At 39.1% G+C, this 17,494-nt stretch overlaps 1 protein-coding gene and 1 long non-coding RNA gene across 8 annotated transcripts in view; one reads left to right on the top strand and one right to left on the bottom strand.

Moving 5' to 3' along the window:
* The window catches only part of kcnn1a (potassium intermediate/small conductance calcium-activated channel, subfamily N, member 1a), a 97,211-nt gene that overhangs the window by 19,027 nt on the left and 60,690 nt on the right, over positions 1-17,494 (top strand). Inside the window, exon 1 of one of the 5 annotated variants that reach the window (XM_078934816.1) lies at positions 16,135-16,427. The exons of the other annotated variants lie outside the window; for them this stretch is intronic. Within the exon in view, the coding sequence (XP_078790942.1) occupies positions 16,374-16,427 (54 nt within the window). The 5' untranslated portion in view covers positions 16,135-16,373. Of the gene's footprint in view, positions 1-16,134; positions 16,428-17,494 lie in introns of those variants that run through there. 5 annotated transcript variants of the gene reach the window in all.
* On the bottom strand, positions 3,912-9,432 carry LOC111949042 (uncharacterized). 3 transcript variants are annotated; one of them, XR_013650622.1, is made up of 6 exons: positions 8,150-9,432; positions 7,449-7,539; positions 7,150-7,299; positions 6,617-6,750; positions 4,834-4,959; positions 3,912-4,554 (listed from the first exon to the last, which is right to left on the bottom strand). It is a non-coding gene; the product is annotated as an uncharacterized LOC111949042 (long non-coding RNA). The 3 variants fall into 3 exon arrangements; XR_002875060.2 differs by having other exon boundaries at positions 8,590-9,432; XR_002875062.2 differs by lacking the exon at positions 7,449-7,539 and having other exon boundaries at positions 8,590-9,432.

Here is a 17,494-nt window from a genome sequence, read left to right as displayed (position 1 = left end):
TTGCACGTACGAGCAGAGGTGTGCTGATTTACCCCCTAGATCGTTGAAAACTGTGTTTTGCCTCCCTGATCTCATACTTTCCAGCATCAGCAGTGCATGAAATTTATGATCCGACTGCTTGACCTTTTTGTGCTGTTTTTCTTTTTTAATGTGGGTTTTAAAAAACAATTTTATACTTTATGTCCCTGCAGCATGCCAAGTGGTCACAGCAGCTCTTTGCTTAATAAATGATCACCGCTCATTTGTATGATAATTCTTATGAGACAGTAGTAGGAGAGGCATACGATGCATCACTGCAATGCATAAGCTATATGGATAATTAGGTTATTGATCTGGGGCTGCTCCTGCATTAGAGCATGCTCATAACGTAAAGAGTGCGGGTGAATGAGTTATGAAGCTGCAAACAGGTTCTGGCCATTCGTCACGGTGCTGGACAGAGACCTATAGTCATTTCTCCAGTGCGCAGGCGTGTCACCGATGGGACTCTGTTGGCAGGAATGCTCTTATGAGGGATTTCATCATTCTTTGCTCATCACTGAAGCTGTTGGCTTGAAGATTTTGGGTTGGAAAGTGTTGTGGAGAATTTTAAGGTCCTCTGCTTAAGAACAAGAGGAAAAAGATAAATTGTCCATATGTCTTAAGGCAATGTCACAAATATTGCACAGATGAAAATTGGTCGTACGTGAATATACGTAAAAAGTGGGAAAAGTTGTGGTCTTTACGTAAAATGTTCACAGATAATAATAATAATGATAATAATAATAATAATAATAATAATAATAATAATAATAATAATAATAATAATAATAATAATAATAATAAGGGTTGGATCAATCTGCACTTTTTTCAGATGCTCAAAGCCCTTACAGTGTGTTCATTATTCATTCACTCTTCAATGATACTTGGTGATGGTAAGTTTCTGATGTAGCCACAGCTGCCCTGGGGCAGACCGACAGGGGTGTGGCTGCCAGTACTCGCTTACGGTCCCTCAGACCATCACCTGGACCATCATCGGCAGGGAGGGTCTTGCCCAAGGACACAACAACAGTTAACTGGGGGGAGCCGGGATTGAACCGCTGACCATTCAATCACCACAATGTCCCACAAATGACCGATGTTAAAACCACAGAAGAAGTGCGAATAAACCACGCAAAGAACACATAAATCAACACGAACCATGTGTGACTATTGCACCGTTTACATGCAATTCATTAGTGATTCGTGCATCAATGACATCATTTTAATGTGATATGTTCACCATATACATGAGATAAAAGTTAAAAATCAGTGGTACATGAGTGAAAAGTCTCTTAGACATATGTGGACATACGGGAAATGGTCGTGGAAGCCACAAATTTGTATACGCATCTCGCAAAAATCACGCACAGTTTTAACTGGAACCATGTCAGTTCACCAAGTAACCACTAGGTTACACTGTAAAATAAGTAAGATTGTATTGTTTTGGCACTCAAACTTCATTTTATTTCATGTTTTGTAAAGAAAGAAAGTGACTATTCGCACATAATTAGGGCGGGGATACGGTTAGGGTTAAAATACGTGTGGGCACTGCAGCAATGTGCATTTTAGCCATGAATTTCCCTTAACGTAAAAGCAAAAAACATCAGCCTTTTTTTAAATGTAGTCTTTTAGGGGGCAGTATTAAATCATCAACGTTAGAACAGCTTTAATGGCTGTGATCACTCCACCCTGACATTTTCCTTAGCCGTTTTTGTTTCTTGACCGCTAAGTACTGAAATCTCCACGGTGAAGTAATTCACAGGGATTTTGCAGAAGTTTAATGCTTACTGATGCAACTTGAAAACAAGACTGGTCTTTGAAAAAGATGCTTGGCGTTCATACACCGACGTAACATAACTTCCTGCAGAAGATTTATGTGCTTTACTGTAGGATTTTTCTTATTAACCCTTTAACACAGGCGATGTCGCCGGCGACACATAAATAACATATCCTTTGCTTTTCTTGAGCCTTTCAGAGTAAACTATATCCATATATCTGATCATCAATTACCTTTGGCACACTAAAAAAAGATTTTTTTAATGAAATGTGAGTTGTTTTCACAGTTCATTTTGCTTCCAAGAAGTACGATGACTCGATCTCTGAGGTACCAGAGCCCGTTTCATGACGACAACAACTTAGAGCCTCAGCAGCGCGTCAGCGTTTCGCCCACAAAAACAAACAACATCTGAACTTTTCCAAAGATGGATGTACATATTGTGCATATAAAATGAGAGGGTTTAGCCGATCTAGCTCCAAGGAGAAAGTGGGTGTATGTGTTAGCCTAGGGAGCTTGCTGGTAGCCTAGAGTCTTCCTGGAGGGGGCTGTTGTTTTACTTATACGTCACAATCTGAGAACCCGCTCGTTTTTGCCGATTGGGAGGGGCTGGTGCTCAGAGCACAGGTCTTTAGAAGAATGCTCAGACCTGCATGGATGGAGCAGGATACCGCTCTGAGGTTGTTTTCTGTGAAGAATTAACATTATAATACATTTAAAAGCTCTAAAAAGTTGATTTTGCATGAAATTGGCCCTTTAACAAGGAGTTGTTAAAATTGGTCCCTTTTGAAACCAGCCTCTAGTGGCCATTTGAGAAACTGCAACATTTTGCTTCCAATTGGAGAATGGGAGGTGATGGCTTAGGTGCAAACAGTAGAGCCCTAATATATATTCTTAAGTAGGAAAAGACAAGTTATTGTTAATTTCCCAGATGCCCTTTAACCAGTCTGCATGTTCTTTTCTCTTCATCTGTTAGTTTAGCCAAATTAATTCAAATGCTCATCTTTTTTTTATTTTTTTATTTTTATTTTTTTTAACTTGTTCTGTCCAACAGCTTAGCAAACAGATTAGAGCTGAAGGCTTTTTGTGTTGGACAGGTTTTACTATCACAAAAAGAGGTTATATAGCTTCAAGAAACTAGAGCAGGGGTCGGGAACCTTTTTGGCCGAGAGAGCCATAAACGCCAAATATTTTTAAATGTAATTTCGAAAGAGCCATACAATAATGTTGTGTCTCTTTCCCACACTGATGCACGGAGACTTAACCTCTTTTAAAGTTCTTTATTCTGGTTACTGTAGACCGCAACAAACGCCGTACAACTAATTCATCAACTCCTGAATCTCTCCTGCCGAGACGAGAGAGAGCGTTTCTCCCAACTTTATATTCCCCCCTCCCGCTCCAGCCCCTCCCATTTTCCTTATTCGGCCCATAGCTGAACCCCATTGGTCCAAATTACCTAACAACAGGCTGAGCGACAGAACTGAGAGCCAATCAGATCTCTGCTTGATGCCTTCAATGAACCCCAGAATTTTTAACGCGGCCCGACAGCCAAGTTAAACTCAGTCCGCGACAATATTTTTAAAACTAAATATACAAATGAATGTGTGCATTTGATGTAATTTCAACATTTTTAAAGTACGATAAGTCTGTGGATCCTTTTTAATAACATTGTTATGCTGTTGCTAATAAATGATGAGTATTTCTCGTGGTAGTTTTGTTGATGGTCTAGTCTGGTTGATCCGTGGTGAGTTTCTGCTTCATGCAGGCGTTGAGACTTTAAACGGGATCTTAGGTCTGAATGTTCTGTACACTGTCAGAAAAAATGTGCAAAATTTGTACCTTTAGAGGTACAATGGCTTGTCACTGGGGCAGTACCCTCAAGGGTACAAATGTTGTACCCTTTCATATAGGTGCGTATCTGTACCCTTTCAGTATGTACCTTTCAAAGGCAAATATGTACCTCTGTGGACTAAATTGTACCTTATAGTGCTATGGTACCATAATGTACCTTTAAAAAAAGGTACAACTTTGTTCTTTTAAGGGTACTGCCCCAGTGACAAGCCGTTTGTACCCTTTGATGGCAAATTTGTACCAGATACAGCACATTAAAAGACCAGTATACTGTTTATCACATTTATTAAACATTCAAAACAATTACAATTCTGACATTTTACAGTATGAATGTTTTAAGCTTTACAGTGTCACAACAGGATGCATATATTTACAATTATTAGCAATTTTACAATAATGAAAAATCTATATTTTTCCTTCAGTTGACATTGCATTCATTGTAACTATAACCTTAACATTTGATCAATTGTAAACAGCACATAGCACTTCAGTTACCATTTTTAAACCATGAAATAAAACTTGTGACATTAACAAAAGAAGCACTAGACCTCATTTTAAGCACATCTTTTTACTGCATTCTACATTTTCTAAAAATAGATAATAAAAAAGTAAACTTATAACCAAGTTTAAATGCATAATTTAAATAATAAAATGCATAAATGTGATAAGATAATATTGATACGAATTCTAAAAAGAAGAACTATAAAACACACTAAAGATTACGTTTTATGTCAATACCTAGTAGATCCTCTGCAAGCATCTCTTCTCTTGCTTCTTTGGAGACTTTGGCTAATGGAGCTTTTCTTTGAACAAGCTATAGCACCTTTGGCACAACACTGGTAAACGCCGTCCTTGAAGCTCTGGCTTAAACTGACAGGTGATGGATGCACTTGGTCAACATCATCAAACAACTGAAAATTGAAAAAATTAATCATTCACTTTAACTAAAACAAACAAAGACATAAAACATTCTAATATTCTTTGTTGCCTCTTTCATTGCCATTTCCCTTTAGTGATCTCATTGTATAAATATTACTTGGCTTGAATGACTATTTATATATGGGTTTAGAAAATTACAATGTTTTTACAATTGAGTTAAAGCTGTTAATGGTCATTTTAGCAGATGTCTCAGCTTATATTGACATTCAAAATGCATTTTAAGCTGAGAACTGATTTAAAATGTCACTGACCCCTGAAGTTGTCTTCAAGAAAGGGTACTTCTTTAGTATATCCTCTCGCACCTTGCTGTACTGGATATGCAGGACATTCACATGACCTTCAACGGATGATGCATCCTCACCAATGACAGCAACCACCTATTGGATCAAATTTAAAAGTCCATATTAATAATAAAAAATACAACTGCAAGCACTGATTACTGGGGTTAAAGCACTTTGAGATGATGTTTAAAGACAGTTTGTGCAGAGTGGTTTGGAGTTGATCAGAATTTAACTTCTGAGTTGTAGGCGGGGCTATTGACACAGTAGTTACCTTCTGCTGATGTCCGATCATCCCTTTGTTTACGCCCTCTCCCGCTAGCTTACAGTCCTTCCAACCTAAAACTAACATTAGTGGTGAAACCAAAATGGTGAGCAATATTGAAGCTTTCCAGCCATAGTGTAGATCAAGCTCAGGCAAGTATGATGAAGATGTTAATGGATCTGTTTGTCTGCAAGTGGACGCATCAGAATAGAGCAGAGCAGAGGGACTCAGACCCACTTCATTTCATGTGGTGCGTCACAATAGAGACCTTCCTCAAACTGCATTTATTTTGTCTGTTCCTGATTCATCCCAATTTGAGTGAATACTCAGATGTGCAGTTTTAAACGTGCCCATCATGAGAAAAATACTGCGACATGTTAAAAATGGGGGACCCACTCCAATGAAAGTTATTTTTTAAAATGTAGCATTTTTATGATGACATTTTGTTATAAGATTTAAGAATAAAACTGTGTTTCTGAATATTTATTTTCTCAAATTGGGATGAATCAGGAGCAGATGAAAAGATGTCATTTGAGAAAGCTTGTAGTTGTTACGTACAAGCTACATTTGGCAGGCCACAAGCTCCCTGCTCCGCTTGTCTTCATTCTCCTCGTCTGAGTTGGCATCTGGCTCACATCTATAAGGCTGGATAGCTCCAATATTGCACGCCAATTCTGTTGCTTGGGGGTTGTGAGGGACTGTAAGGTAACAGGAGCGTAAACAATGGCATGATGGGAAATTAAGGCCGGTTAACTCTGCAAAACAGTCCTGTCAAGAACTTGAAGGTGAATTCCAATTGAACTGCAGAAACCATGTCCCAGAAAACATTTTTCCCCCTCAAAAACTGCATAATCAATGCCTGTCTTAGTATAATAATAATAATGGATCGGATTTATCTGCGCTTTTCAAGTCACTCAAAGCGCTTACATTGTGTCCATTATTCATTCACTCCTCATTCATACTTGGTGATGGTAGCTACTATTGTAGCCACAGCTGCCCTGGGGCAGACTGACAGAGGCGTGGCTGCCATTTCACGCCTACGGCCCCTCTGACCATCACCGGGATCATTCATGCACATTCACACACCAGTGGAGGCACACTGGAGGCAAGGAGGGTGAAGTGTCTTGCCCAAGGACACAACGACATTTTTTTGGCTGGTGGTAACGGGGATCGAACCGCCAACCCTTCGGTCATTGGACGACCCGCTCAACCACCTGAGCCACTGTCGCCCGTATAGTCAATATCTTGTTAATTATGCAGAGCTTTGTTGAAGGAAATACAGAAGAATTATATGTTTGTATGATGAGGACAGTATTCCAGAATGTATTCAATGTGTTGTGACTCACTCGGTGCAATCTGCTGTTTCCCTAGAAAACTTTAAACTAGTTTGGATGATCTGCCTTACTGCACTGTTTGACAACTAAACTGAATTGGAAAGACAGCCTGACTTTGAATGTTTGCAATGACTTTGTGAAAAGATTATTTACTTACTTTGGCAAGAGAGGTGTCTTCAACTCTTCGTCTTGTTGTAGGACTGTGTTGTAATATTATTGTGTCATCTGAGTCCACTTCAGTATCTCCACTTGAACTGGTATTGCAGCTCTTTGCAGGACAACTCGGCTGATCTGTCAAAGTATTAAAGCTTTCAGTTACTGTAATATTTAAATTAGTATGATAGCAAAAACAAAAAAAGTAAAAACAAAGATTTTTAAATACTGACCAACTTAACAGTTTAGCAGATTTATTATCTTGTCTAAGTCAGCAATAGGGTATAAAACTCACTTATTTGCCCGTGTTTTGTTCTCCACACTATCCTGTCAAATAAATCATTAACCCTTAGACTCCTATTGATGCAAATATACAATCAAAACTCTTCAGCTCAAAAATGTTCTTAATTTAGCATGTACTTGAAAGCAAAAACACAGATTATTTCCCTTGGAAATAAATTCAGGCATCAAAGGGGAATTTACCCAAAACCATTCAAAACAAAATAGATAAATTACAATTTAAAAGAAAAACTTCACCTTCTGGATTTGTATCTTCGGCCAGACAAATTTCCAACACACCAAGGTTTGGGTTTTTCAACAGGAGATCAAAAACCTGCTCATCAACTTCTGTCTTTGAGTCATCAAACACTTTCAAGTCCAATGTTGGGATGTTGAACTATTTGGCAGCTGTGAACACAGCAAAATTATGTTAGAATACAGCACAGAAATTATCTTTAAATTAAAAAAATCTGTTTGCATCACAGCTGACAGTTTATCCACAAAGTTGACTGATTCCTGTAAAGGAAAATGCTGGAAATTGGGATGTTTCCACTCACCGCATTCCCAAAACGATTTGAAGGTCAGCTGACCTTCAAATCGTTTTTTTTTTTTGGCGTTTGACATGTTCACGCACAGCTTGCATCTTTCCTGGTGGGGACAAAAATATATATACTACAAAAAACAAAAAACATTACAACACCAAAAGGTACCAACACAGCATTTATTCAGATCTAAGCCATGTTCCAAATAAATTAATACATTTTAAAATAGTAATGGGAAATATATAGTTTACACTAGCTGCCACAGCAATGTTGCAGAATTTGCAGAACTGCTAAAAAAAAAAACACTGACGACAATGCACTCGCTTCTAAGGGCCTACAGATTTATTTCTTGGAAGTTCATTTAAAAAAAATATTGTTTCCTGGTTTATAGATGAGTTTTTGGTATGGGAAATCGTGACGAGTATCTGGAATCACGGACCTCCATTTAAAAAAAATAATCTCTGCAGGAGAATGATCAAAATCAACAACACAGTGTAAACTTCGCTTGACCAACAATGAACGATCATGACAACTTAAACAGTCTCTGTCACTGTCTTGCATTCGACAAATGGTGGCTGCGCGCGCACAGCAGCTACGGCAAGCTGACATATAAATGGGAAGGACTGCCATACTGCGGTGTAAAAAAAATAAAAATAAAGTTATTGGACTCCTACACATTACAGATTAAAATGATTAACGCATTGAATTCGACGGACCTGATAAATATCAGTAGGAATTATGGAGCTGGTCGTTTCAAAAGTAGCTGGCTTCCTTACTAAGAAAGACAGAAAGAAAAAAAAAAAGGGGGGGGGGGGTAGGCAACAACAACCGGTGCATCAACGCCAGCGTACATCGGTAAAACGGCGACAGAATTATCTAGTGATAAAATGTATATATTTCAATGTATTTAACGGAACGCGGTACAACACCAATAAAAACAACAGCTTAATTTATTTAATGGCTGCATTTAGCTGAACTTCAAACGGCTGAGGCTAACCGTTAGCAAACTCCTGCTCGTAGTTTGCAATCTCCTCACAGGCACATACACGGTGGAATGGCAGCATTCCACTACACAAAAGTTATTCCTTACAGATAAAATAACCGAACCCGCTTAAAACAAGTTTCCAACTTATTTTTGAGCAATTAGCAGACTTACCTCAGTCACAGCCTCTATCTTCCTCCGGCCGCTGCGGGATAACAAAATGGCGGAAGAAACGAAACTTAAGAAAGTAGAGTGGGCGTGGTCTCGCTGGTTTACTCCAACATATTTCCACTACGTTTTTACACCTACTTAAATAAAAATTACTGATGGTAACTCCGAAAAAAGTACTCTCTCATTTTTCCTGTGTAGGTACAAAAGCTAAAAGGTACTAATATGTACACTTAATGTAACGTAGTAACAGAGAAATTTACTTTTTCATGAGAATGTATGATTAGAAAAAAAATAACTTAAATTAACAGCTCAAAGACTAGAAATTTAAATTGAACTTAGGCCAAATTAAAGTACACCATATAAGGTTAAAAACATCAAATAATTTTGTCTACATTGTGCTTTTGCTCTACATTAAAGGCAAAACTTAAAACAGCTCTTATATAAGTAAAAAAAAAAAAACAGGCTCACACTAATACATGTTTAAAAGTTATTATCTTGATGCTCTGCACAATCAATAAAATATAATGTGCTTGTGTACTGTTCAGAACTAGTCATAAAAGATGTGTGGTCTCTTAAATATATTTGGTTATTTTGTGCATCTTTTCCAAATAACCAACAACGTATTAAATGATTTTGGGTGACGTTTCATACACTTTGAATTACTACTTTTGTCACACAAGTGATTGTACCTTTGTTTGTGGAATAAAGGGTCCAAATATGGGCCCTCTGATTGTTGGAAACATATTTGTACCTTTTTTATCCTTTAATGGTACATATGAGTACCCTAAGGTGTAATTATGACTCACTTAGGGTACAAATTCACCATTTGTACCCTAAGTGTTCACAAACGTACCCCAACCGTACCCTTTTTTCTGACAGTGTAGATGTGAGACAGACTGCTCACATGCAGACGCGGAGCCAAACTCACACTCACACGCTGCAGTGAGTGACGGGCAGCGGGGTTTTACGTTTTTACAAACCCTGCGCGATTCACCTGCAGCCTGTCCCCACAACCCCTCACCCCCACCCTCTGCTTTCTTCCTCACACTCCCATCCCCGCAACTGCGCGCTCTTTCTCAGAGACGAGAGCGCGCAGTTTTAGGCACGGCAATTCACAGGTTTCCGGGTGGTACAAACTCTGTGAAATAGATAATAGTAAACTGATAGTTTTTTCTCCAAGCACCGCTACTACTGCGCGCCTCTGGCATCGCATCGCGCCCGAAAAGGACTGGTCTAATGAAAAAAAGTAAAATTAAAGATTTGTCTGCGAGCCACATGTGACCATCAAAAGAGCCATATATGGCTCGCGAGCCATAGGTTCCCGACCCCTGAACTAGAGAGTAGATTTGTATAAACCCCAAACCCACAAATGCTCATCTATTTACTCAAACATTCTCATTTCCATACATGGATAGGGAGAGGATATGCTGCTATTCTTAACCCAAAGGGGTAACTTACAATTCTGAGGAAACATCAACATGTGACTTGGACAGGTAAGACTTGAACCAGCAACCGGTTTTCCTCTGATCCACAGACAATCTCTTTAACTGTGAAATTTGGAAAGGCTTTGCATACTTTTTAAACATATTTTTAGAACTTTGTCACATGATCAGAATGGCTTTGATATTTGACATTTTGAGGGTTAAGTAAAAGTAGTTTGATGAAACTGTTGATGAATTGCAGTGGCATTGTCATGGCTCTTCTCTGTAGCATTTTGAACACACCATTAATGGGCATCAAAAGAAGCTCTGAGTTTGTTTAGTGCCTTTCAGTCCTTAGCCTCACAAAGTCAGGCAGAGGCTAAATGAAGCCGCCTCTTTCCCTTAAGTCACCTGATAGAGTTTAAATAATGATGGAAAGGGGATGAGGGGTTTTGCAGACTCCTATCAGAGGTGGTGTTTGCGTCTTGTGTGCTTCTCAAATGCTCTCTGTTTGTGTCTTACCACTGCAAGCGGGAAGCGCGCTCGCCACAGCTGTAGCCCTCTACAGAAAACATGTGTTTCAACAGATTTCCTTTTGAGCCTAATGTGTAAAAACATTTTCAGACAATACATGAAAACATTTTCCTGCATTTTAATCTGTCAGATTTGTTTTTGAAGTTGTTCACAAGATGCTGGCGTGCTGAATAAATGCGGCGCCTGTTTTCCGTCCTCACCCACACTCTGCTTCTTCTCCCAGGTTTGTGGTAGTGGTTTCTATGGTGTTTGGCACTGTGCGAGCCGCAGTTCCCATACAGCTGCTTCTGCCTCCATCCTTGGCCTTTGTCTGACTGTTAACCCCTTAGTGCTTGAGTGGACTGCACAGTTCTCCTTTTGTAACAACAGTTTTAGGGTTAAAACCTTTTTACAAACAAAAATACCCCTTAAATTTGCTCTTTGAAAAGTCCGTTTTAGCCAGTTGCCTTTTGCTCATCCTTGGCTTTTATTCAATGACACTTAAGAATTATTGTGTTTGTGTGTGTTTTATTCTTCGTTGTGTTTGCAAGACTAACGGTGTGCAACTGTGCTGCTTTTTAAATAGGCCTCTGCTTTATTTCTGAAGAAAGGGGCAGCTCATCATTAGAAAAGAAGCCTTAGTGAATTTAAAGAATACCAATGCACCCCTGAAAACTTACTGCTACCAGGTAAAGCACACAGTCGGGGCTTGAGATGTGTGTTAAAGCACAGAGACAGAATTGAAGTGGACCTAATACGATTTTATGGGAGTGAGGTCACATGAAAAGGTGTGTTTTACTGGCTGGCAAACAAAAGAGAAGATTAATGTGGGCTGAAGCTACAACATAGAACTGTGTCTTATTATGTAATAGTCATGTCACACAGCCACTACGTACATTTTGCACGTATGAAATTTCGGTCTTTTGTGATACATGTGTGATACATGTAATTGTAAATGTGCCTTGCTTTCGTCATTTGTTGTTTTGCGCAGATCTCTATTCAAGGCTTTGGCTAATGGGTATTTTTAATTATGTAATTGACGCATGAATTACTAGTGATTTGCATATTAAAAGTGAAATAATTATGCACGGTTCATTTTCTATTCTGGTATACGTGTTCTTTGTGTGGTTTATTTGTACTTCTTCTGTGGTTTTAACATGGTACATGGTAAATGGCGCATACTTACATACTTTCTACCATCTTTGAAGGCCCAAAGCGCTTTACAGTTACAGTCCCATGCACACACACATTCACACACTGATGGCGGCTCCGCTGAGGCACACTGGCGCCAACCTTCAACCAGAGGCAGGGTGGGGTTTAGTTTCTTTCCCATGGACACTTCGACAAATGGGCGGGAAAGGCGGGAATAGAACCTGCGATCTTCCGATCAGAGGTCGACCGCACTACCACTGCACAATGGCCGCTCACATTTGTGATACTTCTGTGAAAATGTCACGAAAAGAAAACAACTTTTCTCACTTTTTCCTTGTATATTCACGTATGACCAAAACAAACATAGTGGTTGTGTGACATTGGCTTTAGTACCAACCTTAAGAAGCTAATGATAAAAATGATTTAGTGCACACAAAGATCTGCAAGAATTAGCAACGTTTGTCACATGGAGCACATTTGAATTTCTAAAATTGTATTTAAAAAGTTGAGAAATCAGTGTTTTAGCTTTTCTAAATGATCCAGTTTGTCTGGTAAAGTTGGAGATCCGGCCACGTGCAATTAAAAGCCAGCTTAACAACAACTTCGTTTTAAAAGTTAAGAAAAAGGGAAACAAGACCACTCCTGTGAAAATTGTGTTTTGGTGTTTTTAACATGTTCTTGAGACCTTTCTCTGATGATGGAGGACATTTATAAAGACAATTAGGATTAATATGGCATTTCTGAGTATTTTTCCATTCAAATTGTTGTGAATCAGGAGCTGCCAAAAAAAAAGCTTGTATGTGTGACGTAGAAGCTACAACGGCAAGCTCCCTGCTCTGCTCCATTCTGATGAATCCATTGAGCTGGCATCTGGATTATAACTGCACGACCAGATAGCTCCAATATTGCCTGCCATATTTTTTGCACCGATAATGTTAGGTTGGGTTTGTAAGCTATAAGACAGCAGCAGAGCGTGAAATGGGAAGTGAGGGCGGGCTTTCTCTAACAATTCACAACTCAGAGGGGATTTTCTAATGAACTCCAGCTGTTCTGCAGAAACTATCCATAGGAAGCAACACAGTTTGTAAAATTCTGGCTACAAACGCCACAGTCATGATTAGAAGACAGCTGGGAACTCTTTACAATGGATCAAATGATGATCAGAGTGGAACTTTAAGTGCTATCCCATGACCCCACCCTTACATTGACGGGTTATCCCTACCATGACAAAAGTGGATAAAGGTGAAGAGGATTTCATGTAATCCATGGACACCAGTGAAGATCACAAATCATTGAAGAAAAAAAGTTCAGAGCACTGTTTAGTGGGTCTAGATGACCCAACTCCCAATGTTAAAGTGCCTAGGATAGCACAAGGGTTACGAGGGTTACGAAGAAGCCCTCTGCTGGTTTCAAAACCCCTCCTAGCTCAGAGCCGCCCCTCTGACTTCAATGATCGCGTCAGTCTCTGTATTAAACGAAGGTCAGAGACATACTGGGGAGCCAGTTCATGAAATGTTTTGACAGCAAACAGTAAAATCTTAAGGGGAACAAGAATTGCTGTCACATGTTCATGTTTTCTGGTTCACTGCCAAATAGGAGCATTCTGCATCAACCATAAACATTAAAGGGCATTTTGACCTACTCGCTGATACAAAAGGTTACAGCAGCCTATAGATGAAAGAAGCCATTCGTTACTTGATCAAAAGTTGAACAGGATGAAAGCCAAAGATAATAGAAAGAGACCTTTTTATCTCCTTGTCAAGTTTAAAATCTACAGTTAGAGACATCAAAGGTGATAACTGTAGATCACACATGATGTCTGAGGACTGAGTCCATCAGGAAAGTGTTGTGATTAAACTGTACAGTTGAGATCTACCCATTCAGAATTTTAAAATGTTGAGCCGACCAATCCTTGACTCTGCCTAAAGACTCACTTGCACGAAAATCATTCATTGGTGTTTTTAACATCAGCAAAGGGTTTAAAACAGAGCATTGAGTTATTCCTTTTTGTTATTAACCAAATACGTATTTTCCACCATAATGAATAAATAAATTCTTTAAAAATCAGTCACTGTGATTTTCTGGATTATTTTTTCTTACTTTGTCTCTCGTACTTGAGGTAAACAATTACAGGCCTGTCTCCGCTTTTTAAGTGGGAGAACTTGCACAAATGGTGGCAGATGAAATACTTTTTTGCCCCACTCATCGAGTTAACCTCTCACTGCAGTCTGGGAAATTTTGAAGGTGTTTGATAACTTCTGCCATGAAATCTCCTGTATTTTACATTTAAACCAAATGCGATTTGCGTTTTAAATTCGGAATCTGTTCCCTCTCTTTTGATGTAAATCAAATTTTCTGCTCAACACTTGTCCGAAAGCGTGTTCATAAATATGTCTGGGAGGAGCTACTGTTAATTGTTTTTAGCTTTCACTACATGGAAGCTTCTATATGTTTATGTATCTCATATAAAGTCAGTGCATGGAAGACACGGTTGATGTTGAGAGATCAGGTTGATTTATTTTAAAGAGCTCTACTAAAGCATCTGTAATCACGTCCCCATGTTTCGCTTTACATTCTACTGCAGAAGCTGCATCTGAATGACATTCATCGATACTTCCATGTCTCTGTGGCTCAGTTTGATGACATGCAGTCACAAAAATCAGAGGACCTGTTATGATTCTCTTTATACAAACAAAGACAAATATCAAAAAGTTCAGAAGGAGAATGATCAGAGGGTGGACTCCACATTATCAACATGTCACAGTCCTTGCGTCCCTGATTGGTTGCCCAAAGTTAAGATATTGGAACTCTAGATGCACAGCAGTTCTCAAAAAGTACTCCAAACTCGCAGCAGGATCTCCGATTGCATCCGTACATTGACTTAACATTAAAACTGGATGCCCCTGACACGGGAACATCTATTAGTATGACAATATTCAAGTCCAGACTATAATCAACTATTTTAAACTCAATAAAATTAAAATGAAACTTTTTTGGCAGTATTTTACTCTTGTAACCTTGTTTGAAAGCGATTTTAATGATTAATTTATAATTTTAGGCTGCACTGGGGTGTGGTGGTTAGCATTCTCCCAGCGAGAAGGCACTGGTTGGAATGCCAATGATCACATGTTTGCATTCTTGGGTTTTATCCAGGTACTCCAATGTTGTGTTGCCCTGTGACAGAATACTCACTAGTCCAGGATGTCACTCCCAATCACTCATAATGAAGAGCATTTATGTCAACCCTGACGGAGTTCATGCCTTTTTGGTCTTTGGGACAGTTTGCAGTCACACTCTGACCTCCAGCGGAGTTCACTTCCATTAGAACCAGCTGTTTGATCTGCACCAGGTGAGCGTTCAAACCTGCCGTACTAAGGAGAGGAAATTTATTCTTGTTATTGCTAAACTAAACTCACAATGTGTATTTTCATTTTTATAATGTAAAAATTGTGAAATCTTTCCAGCCTTCATAACTGTTTTCCTCCCTACCGCCTGTTGCTCTTGCCCCTGTTGCTTTACAAAGTGCCCCCCCCCCCTTGCCATCCCCTTATAAATCTGTAGTTGGATGTTTCCAGGCAACTCTCCAGTTTATCTTTACAGAGTTTGTTGCACTATTGATCCGTCCCGCGGTTTCGGTTGTCCTGGCTTCTCTCCACTATTGATGTCTTTGCCTCAAAGGAGAAAAGTGTCTCAGGCTGAATTTACACCAGGCTCGTTTTGAAATGACTTAAAATCACTGGACAGTAAAAAGAGTAACTGCCAGGTGGGACTTTGATCTCAATGTGGAGAATAAGGTTTTGAGGAGAGCAAGGTGACAGAGGAGGTCTGTCAGGACTGAGGAGCACATTAGACGTCCAACAACCACCAGAAGAATTCTTTATTAAAGAGTTTTTTTCGCTTTTAGATGTTTAAAACTAAAATATTTTAAGCTTTTGAGTGTTAGTACATGTTCAATTTGTTTCAATGCTTGGGTGATGTTTTCTGGACTTTAAATTCTGCGGTCACTCTCTTGCTTATAGTCACCCATCATACAGGGCACAGGTTTAAAGTAAAATGGGGTTTGGGTCAGAGACTCTTCTACTACCACAGAAAGGTAAAACATAACAGATCCCATAAAGGCTTCTTAAAAGTTGCCAAGCAGAATCTTGTTTTAATTATGATTTGGAGTGCTGTTCGTGAAGCAAACATGTTAGTGAAGAACAACATTTTCAAATCTTGGCAGGAGGTTCTCCTGCTATTTGCCATGTTTGCTAACACATATGAATTTTACGCAAATACTCCTGGTGCTCTATCAGCAGTAAAATCTGTGATGTCATTCCAGAATCATGTCTGTATTTTACTGTTGCAGAGCTGCAATAGAACTTATCCCTGGCGCACAGTGATTTCTCCAGATTCTCTTGATCTTTTTGAAATATGTTCCTTATGCTGCATGCGGGATGTATGGATGGCGTCCTTTTTAAATCACTGAAGTGCCTGTCATGATTTGATTTTGTTGTCTTGTTTTTGGTCCTTGTTCTGTCTTGTTTCTGTTTCCTGTTTTATTTTGAAAGTCTCCTGTCTTGTCTGGTTTCTTGAGTTTTACTTCCTTTGGTTCCCATTCAGCCCTGATCGTGTCCACCTGTGTCTTGTCTGCCCTGTCTGTATATAAGTCTTGTCTCTGCCTTCCTCCTGGGTTGGTCCATTATTCCTGTTCTGGTGTTCATGTCTTGTCATGCCATGTTCCTTGTTCTTTGTCTCATGCCACGTCACGTCACAGTGAGTTTTTGGTTTTGTCATCCTGCTCGGCAGCGTTTTTTGTTATAATTATACCCCTTGCCCTTGAACCACGTGCCCCTGCCTCTGCATTCTGGGTCCTACCGGCTCTCGAGCCCCACCACCGTGACAGTGCCAACGGTTTGAAAATTGATCTTTGAAGAGAATTTATCAAACACCTGTCACATGCCCGATGTGAACATAGAATTAGAACGTATAGGGTTTTGAGTTCAAATTTATGGTTGAGTCATACCAAAGACTCAGCCCCCCCCCAGCCTGACTCAGCATAAAGGGATTGGAATGAGGGGTAAGACCACCAAATGGTTCCTGAGCGCAGTGTGTGCAGCTCACTGCTCCCCCAGGGGATAAGATTTGTGACAACCTTTAACTTTAAAAGGAACATTTTGTTTGCCTTCTTTAGCTTCATTTTTACATTTTTGTTTTGGAATCTGTTTTACATCCAAAATTGTCTGTTGAAACATATGCGGAAATTTATCTCCTCAAATACTACTGTAGGTTTTTATTTAACAACAACAACTTTTCTTTATAAGCCTTTTGTTGCCAAATTTTTAGTCCGTAGTAAAATGTCTGTATTTTTAATGTGCAGATGAGCATTTAGTATATCACAGCTGATCATCTGAAAATTCTGATTTTGTTGACTATTTTAACTTGTTGACAGTTGCTTAAATAAAAACAAAGCTATTTATTTTTTCTATCACACTGATCAGTTTCACAGTTTTTTTAATTAAATTTAGGTTAACTTCTTCTTTTGAGCCTTAGTCCTAAGTAAGTCAGCTCTGTGCTCTCTGCAGAAAGCGCAAAAAAGCCCATTAGAGTCCAGTTTAGTCCAATCACACTCAGTATAATCCAATTCAAACAAATTATAATCCATTTACATAATCCAGTTATATTAGAATTCATTTTAATCCAGTTAATTCCAGTTCAGTTGGCTGTTGTTGTGAATGCAATGACATAAAACCAAACATCGTCTAGATAAGTAACCGACAGATTCTGACAGAGTGGCATAGCGACAGTTTAGAGGAAACAGAAAAATATATCCAGCAGAACCA

This window comes from Oryzias latipes, chromosome 17, assembly GCF_053564925.1.
Source record: "Oryzias latipes strain Hd-rR chromosome 17, Olatipes_Hd-rR_3.1".
In the NCBI taxonomy this organism is placed as follows: Eukaryota; Metazoa; Chordata; class Actinopteri; order Beloniformes; family Adrianichthyidae; genus Oryzias; species Oryzias latipes.
The sequence above is the reverse complement of the archived record's forward strand: the minus strand, read 5'-3'. Positions and strand labels throughout refer to the sequence as shown.